Source organism: Saitoella complicata (genome assembly GCF_001661265.1).
Source record: "Saitoella complicata NRRL Y-17804 unplaced genomic scaffold SAICOscaffold_24, whole genome shotgun sequence".
Lineage (NCBI taxonomy): Eukaryota > Fungi > Ascomycota > Saitoellomycetes > Saitoellales > Saitoellaceae > Saitoella > Saitoella complicata.
In genome coordinates this window covers 70,861-86,655 of record NW_017567015.1, presented here as the reverse complement: position 1 = coordinate 86,655, position 15,795 = coordinate 70,861, and the positions used below count along the sequence as shown (strand labels likewise).

The 15,795-nt window shown below is 52.9% G+C and overlaps 7 protein-coding genes across 7 annotated transcripts; 4 read left to right on the top strand and 3 right to left on the bottom strand.

Annotated features, from left to right (window-relative positions):
* Window positions 1-170: 170 nt before the first annotated feature.
* Window positions 171-3,612, bottom strand: SAICODRAFT_73178 (uncharacterized protein). Its single transcript, XM_019170832.1, has one exon. The coding sequence runs from the start codon at window positions 3,558-3,560 to the stop codon at window positions 393-395; it is 3,168 nt and encodes a 1,055-aa protein (XP_019021784.1). The 5' UTR covers window positions 3,561-3,612; the 3' UTR covers window positions 171-392.
* Window positions 3,613-3,691: 79 nt separating this feature from the next.
* SAICODRAFT_21338 (uncharacterized protein) lies at window positions 3,692-5,266 on the top strand. The gene is made up of 5 exons (XM_019166413.1): window positions 3,692-3,988; window positions 4,047-4,065; window positions 4,118-4,128; window positions 4,184-4,407; window positions 4,458-5,266. The coding sequence occupies exons 1-5, from the start codon at window positions 3,803-3,805 to the stop codon at window positions 5,194-5,196; spliced, it is 1,179 nt and encodes a 392-aa protein (XP_019021783.1). The 5' UTR covers window positions 3,692-3,802; the 3' UTR covers window positions 5,197-5,266.
* Window positions 5,243-5,657, bottom strand: SAICODRAFT_166751 (uncharacterized protein). The gene has a single exon (XM_019165687.1). It carries the CDS (start codon window positions 5,500-5,502, stop codon window positions 5,290-5,292), a length of 213 nt encoding a protein of 70 aa, XP_019021782.1. The 5' UTR covers window positions 5,503-5,657; the 3' UTR covers window positions 5,243-5,289.
* On the top strand, window positions 5,393-6,374 carry SAICODRAFT_21337 (putative proteasome subunit alpha type-2). Its single transcript, XM_019166412.1, has 2 exons — window positions 5,393-5,636; window positions 5,697-6,374. Exons 1-2 carry the CDS (start codon window positions 5,522-5,524, stop codon window positions 6,338-6,340), a joined length of 759 nt encoding a protein of 252 aa, XP_019021781.1. The 5' UTR covers window positions 5,393-5,521; the 3' UTR covers window positions 6,341-6,374.
* A 1,173-nt stretch (window positions 6,375-7,547) lies between these two features.
* On the top strand, window positions 7,548-10,488 carry SAICODRAFT_9632 (kinase-like protein; the record flags this gene model as incomplete). Its single annotated transcript, XM_019172041.1, has 2 exons — window positions 7,548-7,709; window positions 7,765-10,488. 2 exons carry the CDS (start codon window positions 7,548-7,550, stop codon window positions 10,486-10,488), a joined length of 2,886 nt encoding a protein of 961 aa, XP_019021780.1.
* A 2,486-nt stretch (window positions 10,489-12,974) lies between these two features.
* Window positions 12,975-13,735, top strand: SAICODRAFT_73174 (uncharacterized protein; the record flags this gene model as incomplete). The annotated part of the gene is made up of 3 exons (XM_019170831.1): window positions 12,975-13,143; window positions 13,201-13,330; window positions 13,380-13,735. Exons 1-3 carry the CDS (start codon window positions 13,141-13,143, stop codon window positions 13,733-13,735), a joined length of 489 nt encoding a protein of 162 aa, XP_019021779.1. The 5' UTR covers window positions 12,975-13,140.
* Window positions 13,736-13,768: 33 nt separating this feature from the next.
* Window positions 13,769-15,502, bottom strand: SAICODRAFT_31727 (uncharacterized protein). The gene has a single exon (XM_019167995.1). It carries the CDS (start codon window positions 15,380-15,382, stop codon window positions 13,811-13,813), a length of 1,572 nt encoding a protein of 523 aa, XP_019021778.1. The 5' UTR covers window positions 15,383-15,502; the 3' UTR covers window positions 13,769-13,810.
* Window positions 15,503-15,795: the final 293 nt, after the last annotated feature.

The following is a 15,795-nucleotide window of genomic DNA, read 5'->3' as shown; positions in this document are numbered from 1 at the left end:
TCAGTAAAAAATAACAGCACCGCCTTTTCTGCTGCTGCTGGAGGACAAAATTGCGAGAAAGTTACGTCTTCTGGCCAAACGCGATCGCTCGAATTTCTCTCCCACGCTTCTTCCAATCGAATATGTTTATCGGTGATTATGAGATTAGATATGTTAATAAGAGATGTAGAACGCCAGTGATAACTCCATAACCTCCCGCGCCACTTCGATAATGCTCTTCTCATTCCAGTACGTTGTCACTTCCGATCGCGAGAAGTTTCCTCGCCGCAGTCATTACAACTATCTGGCATCCCCTACAAGCCTCCAATTCGGTATACGGCATCTCACTGTTTCGAAGGTGGCCGTTGAGGTCCTTGTGACATAGGTACGTTGTTCGCTCCACTGCTCGGCGGTCACCTTCTGGATGCTGGACCCCAATTACGCCTGTGTGGTACATGCTTCTTCCAACGACTTGGACTACCAGGTCCCCCTCTCGAATTCGAAGGCGCATGATTTTGGGCCGAAGAGCCGGCTGCAGGACCTCTGGGCACGAATAACAGCCCTGGTTGCTGCGTCGATTCGTCAGTGAGAGCCACCGCAGCCGGCGGTTCTGCGACACTTATGCCAGCATTGCGTCTCCTCTCGTATTCTGCATTTACCAACTTGCGATAGTCGTTTTCGTTCGCGAAAGAGAACTTCAAAAACGCCCTTTCAAAAAGACGCAACGTTCCCGTGTTCCAGGCGTTCTTTGCAGCAAACGTGTTTGCGAAGACTACGAAGCCCCAGTTTGAAGGTAAGATGGACCCCGCGGCGTTCTTGTACGTGCTTAGGGTCATGTCCCGTACGCTTCCTGCCTGGGAAAAATGAGCCTTCAGTTTGGTCTCCATGGAGGCAGGCAATCCAGTCGTTGGGGGCAGCCGCGTTACGCGGAGGACATTTGAGGGTTTCAGAAGCGCCTCGTTCACGTCCACAGCCGCCGTCGACAACCTTTCTCCCGCCAGCGTCATCCGCCGTACGACGTATTGTGCGGCAATAGCAATAGCAGTATGCGCGAACGTAACTTGCCAGTCAACAGGACGCCGAGTTCTCTTATCCATGGCGCCTGGCGCAATGTACTCCACTTTCCCAGCTCTTTCGAAAAACCTGCGCAGCTTGTTCTCCTCCACCACTTCAGGTATTTTTCTGATAGAAAGTGCAGGGGATGAAGCTAGTTCATGCCACATAGGACCCCGCGCCAGCTTGGGGTCCGCGAACCCTTTGATTCTCACGCCGCCTTGACCAACGTCGGGAAAGATATCACCGAACTCAGTCAAAACCGGTACATGAATAGGTCTGACCAGATCTTTCGTATGCCTGATGACTTTGGTAAATTGTTCAAAAGATGGCGGGCTCAGTGCCGCTGCTACAGCGATCTGGAATTCCTTCATCCTCGTTCCCTCATGGAAGCCGCCAAGGGCTATTTCCTTCGAAAATTGCCACACCATGGACAATCGTGTCCAGTAGAACTCGTGTGCAGCTAGCGGGAACGCCATAACTGGTACCATGTCTTCAGACCGTTCACCGGTAGGTTTGTGCCGCTTGACGAAGTCCGGGCATAATCCTTCGCTGATAAGAATACCAGGCCAAGGCCTTTTCCTGTGAGGCGTGGATCCATCAATTCCATATCCTAAACCCATAACGACCTGAACTTCGCCGTGCTTATACCTCAGGTCACCACGCTGCCTTTGTGCGTCAGGGGATCCTGGGATCTCATGCGTGATCGTTGCTGTGACGGGCGGTGAAGGACTGTTTGGATCAGCAGGCTTTCCATCCGCCGTCATATGCGCCACATGGTTTTCTTGGTCTTCTGGGGAAGGGGTCTCCATGATCGGGTCTCTGTGGTTAGCTCCTGAAGTCTCAACCTCCTCCGTATGATCGGACACCTCCTCCACCTCAGCGACAGTACCCGCTGTCTTGTCAACTGCTACATCCTCCGCCTCGGTGAGTGCGATACTTTTATCGCCAACTAGGGAAACTTCGTCCACGTTAACCTCTGCTGTGTCCCGCGCAGGCCGAGAGCGTGCGTATCTCTGCATAGCCTCTCGCAACCTTCTCCCATAATTCTGCGCAATAGCTTGAGGTGAAAGCATGCCCGGCCTATGCTCGGGTTGCCTTATCTTTAATATTTCCCCCGTAGATGACGATATGAGTTCATTGAACTGGTTTTCAGTCAGACCGTCTCTGTAAGCCTGCGTGATGAAATCTTCCCAAGTTTGAATGGTGGACGGTAGACCGATCGTACTTCGGGTCACTTCCGGGACAGTAGACTGCAAGAAGGTCGTTACAACTGATGGACGCCAACCGACGCTGCTTACTGGCGACTGGGAAGTCTTCGACGTAAGGGGATCATGCTGTACTTGATGCGCTTCGCTCATGACAATATTCTCACGAGGAGCAGGGGCACTCGCAGACACAGATAGTGTCGCTTGTGGTTTATATGAGGGGAGGACCTCGTCATCGTCCTTCATTCCTGTCTCATCTCCGGACAACTCCTCCGGTCCCATAGACTGAGGGCTGTCTCTTCGCGTCCGTAAAGAGGCTGGTATTTCTTTCATCTCCACATCTCCTGTCAGCAGGGCGGGATCCCCTCTCACAGGAACAAAAGTCCGTACATGCACTGATTCTTGAGGAGTGGCCGTCGCTGAGGGGGAACCCGGTACTTTGTCCACATGTGCATCGGCCCTCTCCTCACTACGTGTAGGCTTAGCCAAGAACGAGGTCCTCTGACCCAACCCGTCTGCAACTAAGTCTGTCCGCTTACGGAGAGTGGGCTTGAGCGATGCGATGTTCTTCTCCTTTGCGGGGGTATCCGACTTCGGAGTGTTCGTAATTGGGGTGGAGAGTGCCGGAGGTTTGAACATGGTGGAGGGTATGAGCTCCCCTAGCAGAGGTGTAGATTTCTCTGCCGAAGGAACCAGGCGGCTCCTTCCAGATATCGAAACAGGTAAGGTCATAGCAGGCGGTTTGTCTGTACCGTCGTTGCGTGCCTCGTTCCCTGTCTCTGCGGCCAAAGAACCTGTCTGCCCTGTGTCCTTCTGTGCGGAAAATGGCGTAGAACAAAGCGTCGTTAACTTTACTCGCTTCCTTGGCCTCTCCTGAGGTGTATCATGATCCTTAATGCCCGTTTCCTTGGTTTCAACTCCCTTACTAGTGTCCAATGCGAGGACCGCAGGTCGCTTCAACGGCCGTGGTTCGGCCGGCTCATCGGGTTCTGAAGCTGGATCTGCACTGAATCGTTTTTCGCGCATCTGCTTTTTCTGGACCGAGAATGGGATTGATGATAGGTTCGTTAACGCAGCTCTTTTCTTTGGTTTCGGGACCTCCTCCATCGGTGGTCTTGTCGCAGAAGGAAGTTGCCGCTCCATTGTGGAATCCGGTAAAGGATTCACATCTCCATTATCTCCGGGTACAGACATAGACGAGTTGGTCGGCAGACCCCTGAGGGGATCGACGATGGCGGCTGTGTTCATGGGTGTAGTTGCTTCGCTTGCAGGAGCAGTGACATAGGTCGAACGGGGAGTTCCTTGACTGCTTGACATCATCGCAGAGCCTCAGAGCAAGACGAAACCTTTCATGTTTCCCCCATCAAGGAATAATCTGCTGAATTGAAAAACAGGATTGCGACGTTGCAAGGGTGTAACGTAGACAGGCGCATCTGCACATTTTGCCCGCTTTGGGAATTCTGTAAGGGCTATCGATTTGGAAATCCTCGAACTGTCCTACTACCACCTCCCCCTCGGCCTGTCTTCATTACCTCAAGAGCGTCCTGTTCATCCCGTTCACGATGTCGGCAGTCCCGAAAAATTCCAAGCCGTTGGCGCAAATCCGTCGTTGGAGTCCGATCATCCAGCCACCCACTACCACGCAATTAAACAATTCGGACAAGGTGTTCTTCAAACCTACAGAGCTGAGATGGTCGGCTTCTCAGTTGGAGCAAATACCGCCGGTCAAGAAGACACAGTTACCAGAGGTGAGTGCTGCGTGTTGAATTCAAATGGCTGGAAGATGCTGATGTGAATCGATGAAAGGTGCTGTTCCTCGGACGAAGTAAGCGGTGTCAGTGGTTGGTTTCTGGCCCATGACTAACATCGTGTTCCAGGTAATGTTGGTGTACGCTGTTTCCTTCTTAATCCCTGCTCAAGCGCTGGTCTGACGATATCCGCAGAAATCATCACTCATCAACGCACTCTTGAACCGAATGAGAAATCCTATCTCGAGAACGTCGAACAAGCCAGGCCATACGAAAATCCTAAACGCTTTCGCCGTGGGTGGTATTTCAAGACTAAATAGACCTGCGGAATTGCTTTTGGTTGATGCTCCTGGATATGGATTCAAGTCGAGAGGAGAATGGGGGGAAATGGTCTTAAAGTACATGACTGAGCGACCGCAGTAAGTCTCGCAATTTGTCTGTCCTGCACAATATCTAATGGACATCACAGATTCAGGAGAGCATTCCTCCTGGTCAATGGCCAACATGGGCCAAAGGAAATCGATTACATGTTCGCCAAAGTGCTCGGAGACAATGGAATTCCCTTCCAAGTCGTGCTAACAAAATGCGACAAAAAATGCGGTCCAGAGGCATTACAAAAAAGACTCGACGAAGCTCAAAAACTAGTCGAAGAATCCGGCGCCAGTGGGTACGAGGAAATCATCGCTACGAGCACCCTAGAAAAAGGAATGCCAGGCGTCAGCAACCTACGATGGTCCATCCTGAACGCATGCGGGTTGAAACAGGAAAAAGTCAGCTTGAAGAAGGTGTTGGCAAGTTTCGAGGGTGCGAAGGAGAAGTTCCAGGAGAAGACTGATGCGATGGAGTTTGTGACGAAAGAGGAGGACTTGGAGGCGTGGGAGGAGAAGAAATTTGCGGAGCGGGAGGCATTGGAGAAGGTGATCGAGGCTGGGAAGGCTGCGAAGAAGGAACGTGAGGCGGCTGCGGCCGCTGGCTTGCAGGAGACGGTGGGTGAGGATAGGATAGTTGCAAAGGCGATGGCTGCGAAGAGGAAGCGGGACGAAGCTTCGGCTGCTGTTATGGAGGAAGCGGTGAGCAAGGAGGAGGTGTCTCCGGAGCGGGAGGTTCGAGAAGCAGTGCTTGATGAGTCGAGTGGTGAAAACTCATCTCCTGAGCCGACAGTACGGACCGGTGGCAGAAGACGACCTGGTATGAAAAGGAGGAGTTAGAGAACCTGCACGATACGGTATACCGTAAGCACGGACAAGACAGTTACTGGTGATCGCGCGTATATTGACGATTATATATAAACATTCACCTAGCTAAATGTTTGACGTTGGGATTTCTTCCGTAATTGACCCCTGGCAGTCACCTGGTCTGAGTTGACGTCGACAATCGACGTCGTACGCGCGGACTCCACACCATCGAGCACCGAGTAAGCAGAGCAACGAGCACGATAAGCAAAAGGCTGTACAAAGGCGAACGACGATCAATTGACATCCAAAACGTACCAGCAGCAGTCCATTCCACCGCATTCAATCTCTATAGACGCCGATGTCGGACCGCTACAGCTTCTCCCTTACTACCTTCTCGCCAAGCGGTAAGCTCGGGCAGATTGACCATGCACTGGCGGCTGTGAACGCTGGTGTCACATCTCTCGGTATCAAAGGTGCTTCTCTCCTCTCCCCTCGCTCTCTACCATACCCATGACTAAACTCCCATCCCGCAGCAACCAACGGCATCGTCATCGCAACCGAGAAAAAGACTACCTCCCCTCTCATCGAATCCCAAACCCTCGAGAAAATCACCCGGATCACCCCCGATATCGGCATTGTCTACTCAGGCATGGGCCCCGATTTCCGCATCCTCGTCGATAAGGCCCGGAAACAGGCGCACCAGTACAAGAATATCTACGGCGAGTACCCACCCACGCGGATGCTCGTCCAGGATATCGCGTCAACGATGCAAGGCGCGACACAAAGTGGTGGTGTCCGTCCATTTGGCGTTTCCCTCCTCGTCGCGGGCCACGACGAGAATCAGGGACCGGCGTTGTACCAGATCGATCCCTCTGGCTCATACTTCCCCTGGAAAGCTACGGCGATCGGAAAGGGGTCGACCTCTGCAAAGACGTTTTTGGAGAAGAGGTATACGGAGAACTTGGAGATTGAGGATGCGATTTATATGGCGCTCATGACGCTTAAGGAGGGGTTTGAGGGGGAGATGACGGAGGAGACTGTTGAGGTTGGGGTTGTGAGGGATGATGCTGGGTTGAATGGGGAGGGGTTGACGATTGTTGGGTGGGAGGGGAAGAAGGGGCCGAAGTGGAATAAGTTGAGTAAGGAGGAGGTTAGGGATTACCTGGACCAGATCTAGGGGAGGAACAGATGGGAATACCAATTGAATGCATACTACACCTTTTGTCTGTTGACCCGGTGGTCGCCCTCCTCGTCTTTGGTCACGAAGCAGGGGTTGCCATTACATCCCGAAGTTCCTTAGTGCACATGCATGGGCTAAATGCACGATGTCGCGGAGCACGGCTCGAGGTTGGGGCGGGCCAACGCTGCCGGGGAACATGGGAAACATGGGACGACCCCATCCACGTTTGGAAAGTGGTCTGGTGAAGATGAAGCTGGGAGTGTCTGCTGGCCACGTAGGAGGGTCCTTTGGGGTAGTGTAGCGTTTCCCTTATCGATAAGCTTTGCATCGTCGCACGCGGGAGGGGGGGGTACATCTCGTGGCGGCTACTGTAATTCAACCGCAACCCCTGTCAACATCGACATTGCACGACCTCCTTTCCACTCCGGCCATGGAACCACCGTCCTTGCGGGATGGCCCGGTCACGGGCTCGGCAGCGCTTGAACAAACCGGCTCATGCACGTAATTACACCTCGCTCGGACCCCTCGGTCATACCCTTGCAGGGGTCCTTCAACCGCCCCCCTCTACTCACAATACCCCTCCCTCCTTCTCTAACGTCGAGGTCTGAGTGCCGTTTTGTGATCCAGCCCGTGAATAAGGTTGGTCACTTGCAGATTGCACTGGCAACGAAAGAAGGTGAAGGCGGAACCGTGCCGGCACACAACCTCCGGAAGGTCAACGAAGGAGGAAAGGACAGAGTCAAGTGACGGCAATCCAGTACTGGAGTCGAGGATACAGAAGAGTCCGTCCGGTATTCCCGCAGAGATATTTGGGAGCATTTGAGCCCATCTCTATCATCCGGTCTCACTCTCGTACATTCGCCCAAAGACGTTATATTGCGTGCACTGTGCCAGTCACGAGCAAGGTCAACAAAATCTGAAGTACGGGCATCTGACGTTGTACGACAACGCCAATCCACTCCTGACATCTGGGGGTCAGGACAATCGGAAAGGAGAACCAGTATCAGGAGTGCATCAGTTCGCTTCTCGTATAACAAGCCAACCAAGTCAGCCAAGCGAGTTTACCAGAAGTCGCCTCACGAACGCAAACAGCGTTTACGGAGAGGAACACCAGCATACATTGCCTGGTTATATGACCACGGCCTCGAAGCTTCAATACCGCACTCCTCAAAATCACATCTACACCCATCCCAACATCAACATCATGCCAAACGTTCCAAACGTCGCTACCCCACCTATCCCAACCAACCTGAGCTCGGCTGACGGCACCCTCGCAGCAAAGTACGATGTCATCAAGCAACTCGGAGACGGGAGTTTCGGGACGGTGGTACTGGCGAGCGTGAAGGGAGTCAGGGAGAAGAAAATGGTCAGTCGCTCATCTCCAGTGTTTACACGGCTAAATGCTAATGAGTGGTTTACAGGTGGCAATTAAATCCATGAAGAAAACCTATACCAACTTCACCGAATGCCTCGCCCTCCGCGAAGTCCAAGCCCTCCGTACAATTCCTCGCCACCCCCACATCGTCCATATCCTCGATATCTTCCTCGACCAGTCTACCCACAAACTCCACATCGTCATGGAAGGCATGGACGGAAATCTCTACCAACTCATGAAATCCCGCGAAGGCCGTCCCTTCAAAGAATCCGTCGTCAAAGGGATCTTGGCACAATGTATTAGTGCATTGTGGCATATTCATCTACAAGGACTCTTTCATCGTGACGTGAAGCCGGAGAATATCTTGGTTACGGAGGTGCCGGTTACGCCGTTGAGGACGCCGCTTGGGAGTAGTTCGAGTCATGTGAGCTCTATGGCGGGACATGGGAGGTTCGATGGGGTGATGCAGGCGGCGGCTAGTTGTCAGTATACGATCAAAGTCGCTGATTTTGGTCTCGCGCGTGAGATTAAGGCTACCCCGCCCTACACCACATACGTCTCAACCCGCTGGTACCGCGCTCCCGAGGTTCTACTCCGTGCTCCGACCTATTCTGCTCCCGTCGATATCTGGGCTTTCGGCGCGATGGCCGTGGAGCTGGCTATGCTCCGCCCCCTCTTCCCCGGCGCAAACGAAGTAGACCAGGTCTGGCGCGTATGCGAAGTCGTCGGCACCCCAGGCACCTGGCTCGACCGCGCCCAACACCCGGTCGGTGGCGGAACCTGGAAAGATGGTGCCGCACTCGCCGCTAAGCTCGGATTCTCATTTCCGAAGATTGCGCCGATGGAGATGAGGAGTGTGGTCCCGGCACCCTGGGATGAGGCGTTGGCGGAGATGGTGAGGATGTGTTTGATGTGGGAGCCATACGAGAGGTGGACGAGTCAGGAGATTTTGGAGTGTGGGTTCTTTGGGGGGGCAGGGGGGAGGATGAGTGTCGAGGAACGGAAGAAGTTCGGGGTTCCGGTTACGCCGCCGCTTGTTCAGCCTGGCTCATCTGCGGGCGCTGGCGCCGGTGCTGGAGAGAAGATTCAGGATGTGTTTGTGAATGGGATGACGAAGACGAGGACGAAGGCAAGTCCTGTCGTCGCCATCCAGACGAAGAGTAAAGTCCAGGGTGAGCTCAGTGCGTCTCCGCGCTCGCCACCGCCTAGGTGGGGTCTTTTCTCGCGGTCGAAGGGGAATAAGGGGGGTGAGACGCCTGGTCGTGGTACCCCGGCGCCTGCTTCCTCGGCGAGTACGAACACCGCGGGCAGAAAGGAGTCGAAGTCATCCGCGACAGCTGCTGCTGCTGCCGCCGCCGCCGCGGCGATGCAGAAGAGTGCGAGTACGCAGGGACCTAATGTTCTCGCTGCTGAGAGGGACGGAAGGAGGACGAGTTGGCATGGGCAGAAGATGGCGGCGCCTTCGAAGCAGGGTCATACGCAGACGTTGAGTCAGGCGTTGAACAACTCTAGGGTTCGGAACGATGGGAATGCTGCTAGTGGATCCCCGGTCGGTCATGGAAGGACGCATCAGATGCAGCTGGAGCAGAAGCGTCTCGAAGCGGAGCAACATCAGCGATATTTGCATTCACAGCAGCTTTATCTCCAGCAGCAACATCAGAAGCAGGTGTCGTATGCTTCGTATCGTACGCAGGGTTCGTCGTCCTCCAAGACGCTCTCTTCCGAACCAACGATGACGCCGCCCCCTGTTCAGGGTTCTCATTATGCTCGTCAGGCGATGAGGGAGAAAGAGAGGGAGTATCAGGGAAATGGACGAATTGAGCAACCGAGCCCGCTTTCTGTTCGTCGTTCAAGTGATTTGCAGTATCTCTTGAACAAGGACAATGGGCGTGCTGCTAATCATGAGATGCGTTCGCCTATGATTGCTGCGGGACGCAAGGTCTCTCGCGCACTCTCTCCTGCTGCGAACGACTATTCTGATCTTGAGTCTGTTGGTTCGCCGACTGCTTCTTCTGGTGGTAGTGCCGCTGGTTTTTTATCCCATCTCCGCAAGAAGGCGAGGAAGATCGGGAGTAGGACCACGAGTGGGAGTCAGTCTCCCGGTTATGCCTCGGGCAATGTGGATTACAGGCATAGGAGTGTTGTGATTGGAGACTCGCAGAAGAGTCAGGGTTGTGCGCCGTGGGTTTGGGGAAGTGGGAACGCAAACCAGCCGCCTGGTGATGTGGGTGCTGGAAGTCCGGCTCCGGGCAACAGGGCGAGCTTGTATGATGCTGTCCAACAACAGGGCGGGAATGGGCTTGACCGCGCGATCATGAACGTGAAGCAAGCGTTGGCGTTGGAGATGACGCCGGGTAGTGCCCCTAGGGCTCAGACCTACTCGGAAGGCGGGCACACGCCTGGTCACAAAAAACCTCAGCGTCCTTCTCCTCTCGATCGTCAGCAGACATACCCCGCCCCAGCTCACGGTCAACCCGCATTTGGCAAAGTCACTGGTTTCGTGGGGCGTAAGCTGGGTCCTCCCCACCTCGGTCTTGGTATCACAGGTATCCCTACGTCCGAGGATGATGAGTTCACGCAGGAGCTGCTCGCTGCTGCCGATGCTCTTCGTAACGATGACCCGCCGTCTTCGCACAAGCACCGTGCTTCGGATGCGAGCGCTACTATTTGGCCTACTCCGCCGTCGGCCTACACGAACGGTCATCAGTCTCACGATTGGGCTCAGCAGGGTGATCAGACGAGGGGTGGACGCGGGTTGCCGAGTCCTTAAGAGGGGAATATCAGGACAGCTATATGGACGTTACGAAGAGGAGTCTATGTTATGAATGTTGTCGGTTGTCCGTGATTTATTTGAGAAAAATATTTGAGGTGGAAGACGTGACAGTGAGAAGTATGAACAGAGAATGCAGGAAGCAAGAGGAAGGAGCATGCGACGTGCATATACGGCATTGAGCAGGTTTGTCCCTTCATTCGACCAAAGGGGGAAGAGAAGGGAAGGAGTATATCATCATTATTGTTTTTTTACGCATATCATATTGCATACCATATATCGTTGTTGGCTGGGCATTTAGGGAAGTTACAAGGCGGAAAGCCCTTCCACCAGCTGCAGTTTGACTGATTGGTTGAACGGGACACATTATTTATTACCGTAGAATTTGCAACCGACGGTCCCTTTTCTGCTAGGGTCCTGATCATTCCACACCCCCGTTTCTTCATACCACACCCCGCGCGCCGAAAATTGAGGAGATCAGAGCAGAAACAAGATGAATAAAATTATTTACAGTAGCAATATGTACACAAATAAATTCCTGACGCTCCCACGCTTCCATCAAGGTCCATATGGACCAAAATAATTGCTAGGCGGGCCCGGAGGAGGCCCGTAAAACCTTTGATGCCCCGGAGCACACATGGGAAGGTTTCCACCAGCCTGAGTTGTGTCCAATGTGGGTGCCTCAATGTAGTTCTCGTCGAGGACAAGATGCCAGTGCTTGTGTATGTCGTGCATTGTCAAGACCCGGTCGTCGGCCAATGCTTCAGTGATTGCATGCGCACAGGGTAAACCGAAAACCCTCTTCAGGTAATTACGGCAGGTTGAAAGGGTGAAATTGGTGGCGAGCGAACGACGTGCGAGAATGTACTGCTCCTCAATCAACCCCAATGCGAAGCCCGAAACCTTGTACTTGATATCGGCGAAGAAAGCGCCCAAAGTCGGTGGAATATTCACCTTCTCGTTGGCTATCTTCCCTATTATCTCCTTGTGTTGTTCCTCCATGAATGCTCGGGAATGATCCACGACGGTCAAGAGATTGCCTGTGCTGACTCCAATGTGACCTTTGAGACACTTGTGAGCACCTTCAGCACGGGAAGAGACTGACGATGCGAGGTGAGTGACACAGTCAACCCAGGCGGAGACAAAGTAAGTCTTGTAGGGGAGAAGGGTCTCGACGTATGAAGTAACAGTCTCATACCTCTCGTAATCACGCATCAAATCAGCGAGATTCTCCTCGAACTTCTCCTCCGTCAAGGATTTCATGAGCTCCTGCATGGTATTGAAGAAACCATCCCATTCCTCCTTAGTGCGGAATGCACTTTTGCAGTTCGTCACCACATTCTTCTCAATGTGCCAACGACATAACAATTTGGCGGCGGTGGGGAATACCTTAGCATTTGCATGCATAAGGGCAAGCTCGCGGTCCGTGACGATGACAAGAGGTGTAAAGTAATCCATCAGCTCCGAGTACATACACATTGCCCAGACATAGTCCTCCCGAGTCTCCCTAGAGAGGAAGCACAATGCTGAGGTGAACGAAGTGTTGCAACAAGTCATCCCGACGATATGAAGGAGGGGCATCTCAAACTTGTTGGTTTTGTAGGTGCAATCCATGACGAAGACGTTTCGAAAGCGTTTCGTGAAACTGACAGATTGTGGGTGGGTGAAGATTAGGCTGGTAATGCGATTTTCGTTGTCCACCCTCTTCCGGAAAGGCAGGCCTTCTTCTTCGAGTTTGTCCAACAAGGCAACAATGGGTGTACGCCCGGCAAGATTCTTGACGCGAAGGTCGCGCTTGGCGTTCTAGATGTTGCGGCGCAAAAAGTCTGGGTTGCCCTCCGGGTCCTCGCGTAGGGCCACGGCAATAGTCCTAGGCAGTGCACCTGCCTTCGTCATCCTCTCAACGTCTTTGATCTGGGTGGCTGTGAGTTTCCTGTGCTGGGGGAGTGCCGTGGGATCGATTACGGGCTCATGGTTGTGCTCCCCGTTCTTTGTCGATAACTCCCAATCTCCTGTTATCCCAGAGAGCTTGCCAACAAGCTTGAAAGGGCAGCCCTGGGCCTTGTGGTTTGATTTGCGCTGACGGGAAGTGCGGTCAAGATTATGGCGATTTCTATACTCGCCGCCACGGGTACATTTTAGCCATACTTTGCCGGGTTTGGATCGCTCAGTTGAAATGGCATAGCCACGGGGCTTGGCCCAGGCCTGGGCATAATTCTTGAGCTCTTCCAGGGTAGGGAAAGAGGCATCAGGTGGAGGATCCATTTCTGTCTCCTACAGCTGAGTTTAATGCTGTTTTGTGTGGTTGTTATGCTCTGATCTCCTCAATTTTCGGCGCGCGGGGGTGTGGTTTGAAGATTTAGGGGTGTGGAATGATCAAAACCCTGAAATGTGAGCAAGAATGAGAACTTCACAATCACGGTCGGGTGAACTGGAAGAAGAAACAATTTTCAAGCAAAGATATTCTTTCTAGCTATGCAACGTAAGAAGAATAGGACGGGTATCAACCGCGGCCGGACCTTGTTTTTCATCACGCGTCCGCTTATCTGGCAATCACGAGTCCCGCAAGCGCTGACTTGCTCATAATTGCGCACGATTGTCGACGTCTACTCCATCGATTCAACGTTGAGAGACGTTTTCTTGTCATTGAAGATGGTTTCTCGTGATCTGTGAATACAGAAGCTGGTATAGGCTAACAATGTTGTCGAAAAGGACCATTACCTCGCCGAGAATATAGTTCCCACGCTGCTCCGGAACCCAGCGCCGCAGGTTGATGCTCCGAAAAAGCGCGGCCGCCCTCCCAAGCCTATCAGTACAAACGGAATCAAGAAGGAGCAGCTGGGTATAAACCCTTTCGTCAGAACCGATCGGCAAGCTGACAGCTATGACAGTTGTCAGTGTTTCACACGAAGCTGAACCACCGTCTCCCAAACGTGGCAGAGGTCGCCCGAAGGGAGTAGTCCAAGCTCCAGCATGGACAGAGGAAGACGTGGAACGCATCACAGAGCTCAGGGCTGGAGGTGCGCCTTGGAACGCGATTGCCGAGGAATACCAGATGAACGCATGCACTGTTCACGCAAGGTTTAAGGCCGCCGAAGCGAAGAAGACAGTGTGGACCGAGGAAGAGGATCACAGTCTGAAAGAAGAAATTAGGAAGTACGAGACGGAGAAGTGGAGTGTGATTGCTAGCAAGATGGGCAAGACCGTGAAGGCTGTCACAGTGAGGGCAAAGGTGTTGACTCTGTGATATCCTATGTATACGTATATCTCAAATAGCAAGTGAACGCCGAAATCCATATCCCTAAACCGAACCGATCCAGAATTAACCAAACATGACGACCTTCTTTTTCTTTTTCAGCACTGGCGCTACAGTCGTTTCCCTTGATGAACCTTCCGCTGCATCGATTCCGCTATCCTCCATCGAGACTTTCCTCTTCATCGCTGAAGGTTTCGCAAGAGTAGCATCAATTGCCAGACTTGTACCAGGTACCACCGACGCTGCTCGAGAATTCATCTTTGATACGACATTACTCTCCTCACCTGTCTCCATATCAATGTCAATTAGGTCAGCATCCGGATCCTCGGTCGTCTGGGCGCGATACGCGATCTCAAATAGCGGTACCTCCGTGTCCAACTCCGCCATACCGAAAGCATCGCTCCACTTCGGTTCCTCACCACCCAACGGATTCGCAACAAACTTGGTTGCAGAAATAATAGCTTTCATCTTACCGTCGTCAAACGCCGTCTTCGTCTTCGTAAGCTCATTGGTCGACATACCCCTCCGACGGTTTAGTAATTCCTCCTCCACAGTCCCACCAAGAACGAGCGTCTCGACAAATACCTCCCGCGATTGCCCAATACGATGAGCACGCTTAATCGCTTGCGCCTCAACACTCGGCTGCCAAACTGGATGCACAAAAAACACCCGACTCGCCGTAGACACATTCAACCCATGCGCAGCCAATTTGAGGTTCATGATCAACACCCTGAAATCCGGACTAGAATTAAAAGTAACGATATACTGCGACCTCTTCTGCGGACCAAGAGATGGGACATAGATCAGATGTTTGACGCCGAAGATCTCGAGAGCTTCTCCGATGTAGTACATCACATCATCATACTCGCTAAAGATGATAATTTTCTCATCTTTGCTGTGTTTGAGGACTTGTTGGAGCAGGTAGGATAGCTTTGCTGAAGCGGTGCCAATCAAGTTCGTCCCTTTCAGCGGACTTTCGGGTGAGAGGACTGTGGACGAACCCAGCTGAGGTCTAGTAGACGTTGGTTCCTTCGTTAGATTATCGTCAACATCGATGACAACGCCAGCTTTGGCAGCATCAGCAGTCGAAACCTGCTGTCCTAAAGCCTGTGCGGGTTTTTTCTCCTTCTTCGCCGCTTCCTTCAGTAACCTTTCCATCCTCTTCTCCCCTGCCTCCAAAAACTTCGCATACTGCCTTTCCTCATCATCCCATCCATGTTCAAACGCCCATTTCTGCATCTCCAACAAAGACTCACCCGAGAAGATATCCCGCTCATCAACAAGCGGCCACGAACCCTTCATCTCCCTCCGTTCCCAGTCAACCCCATATCCCATCGCATGTCGCTCACAAAACGCCAGCCACGCATCATCACCCAACGCAGTCTCAAACGCCCCAACCGACTTCTCCAACAACACAACATCATCGGCAGGATACCCCTTCCTCCTCCCCTTCTCCAACGCTCGCTTCGCAATCCTCAACGAAGCCTCGACATCACTCGGCTCCGTCCCCGTCCAATAAAACGTGGCATTCATCAAATTCGTGACGAATGAGCGCATCGCATCCGTCTGTGAAGGATGAAAGAAGTAGTCCTGATCCACACGCTCGGACGTGACGGCGTTTAGTGCGACGTTCGCCATCAAGACGTTTAGCGCGACGGCGTTATAATACGACGGCTCCAGTACTGATGTTTTGATGTGGAGTGGTGGGAGACTGACTTCCACCGCAACATCCTCAATCCTATTCCGCACGAAAAGACCTGCCATGAGGGTTCGTACCACGTCTGTGCTACCGATCGCACCTTCCAAATACGGTTTCGTCACGTATCGACTCCAGGTTTTCCCATCACCCCCCTCCCACCTCAAAAAATCCACACAAATCGCCCCAAGACGGTCTAAATCCCCTTTTTCCGTCAATCGACTCGCCAAGACCTCTTCCCGCCCCGAGCCGAGGTTAACACTCATCAAACCCGAGGAGGGAGTACCCGTAACACACCACCTCCTCTCCACCCTCAACTTCCCCGCGAGCCGTACAGCACGCGTATCACCACTCC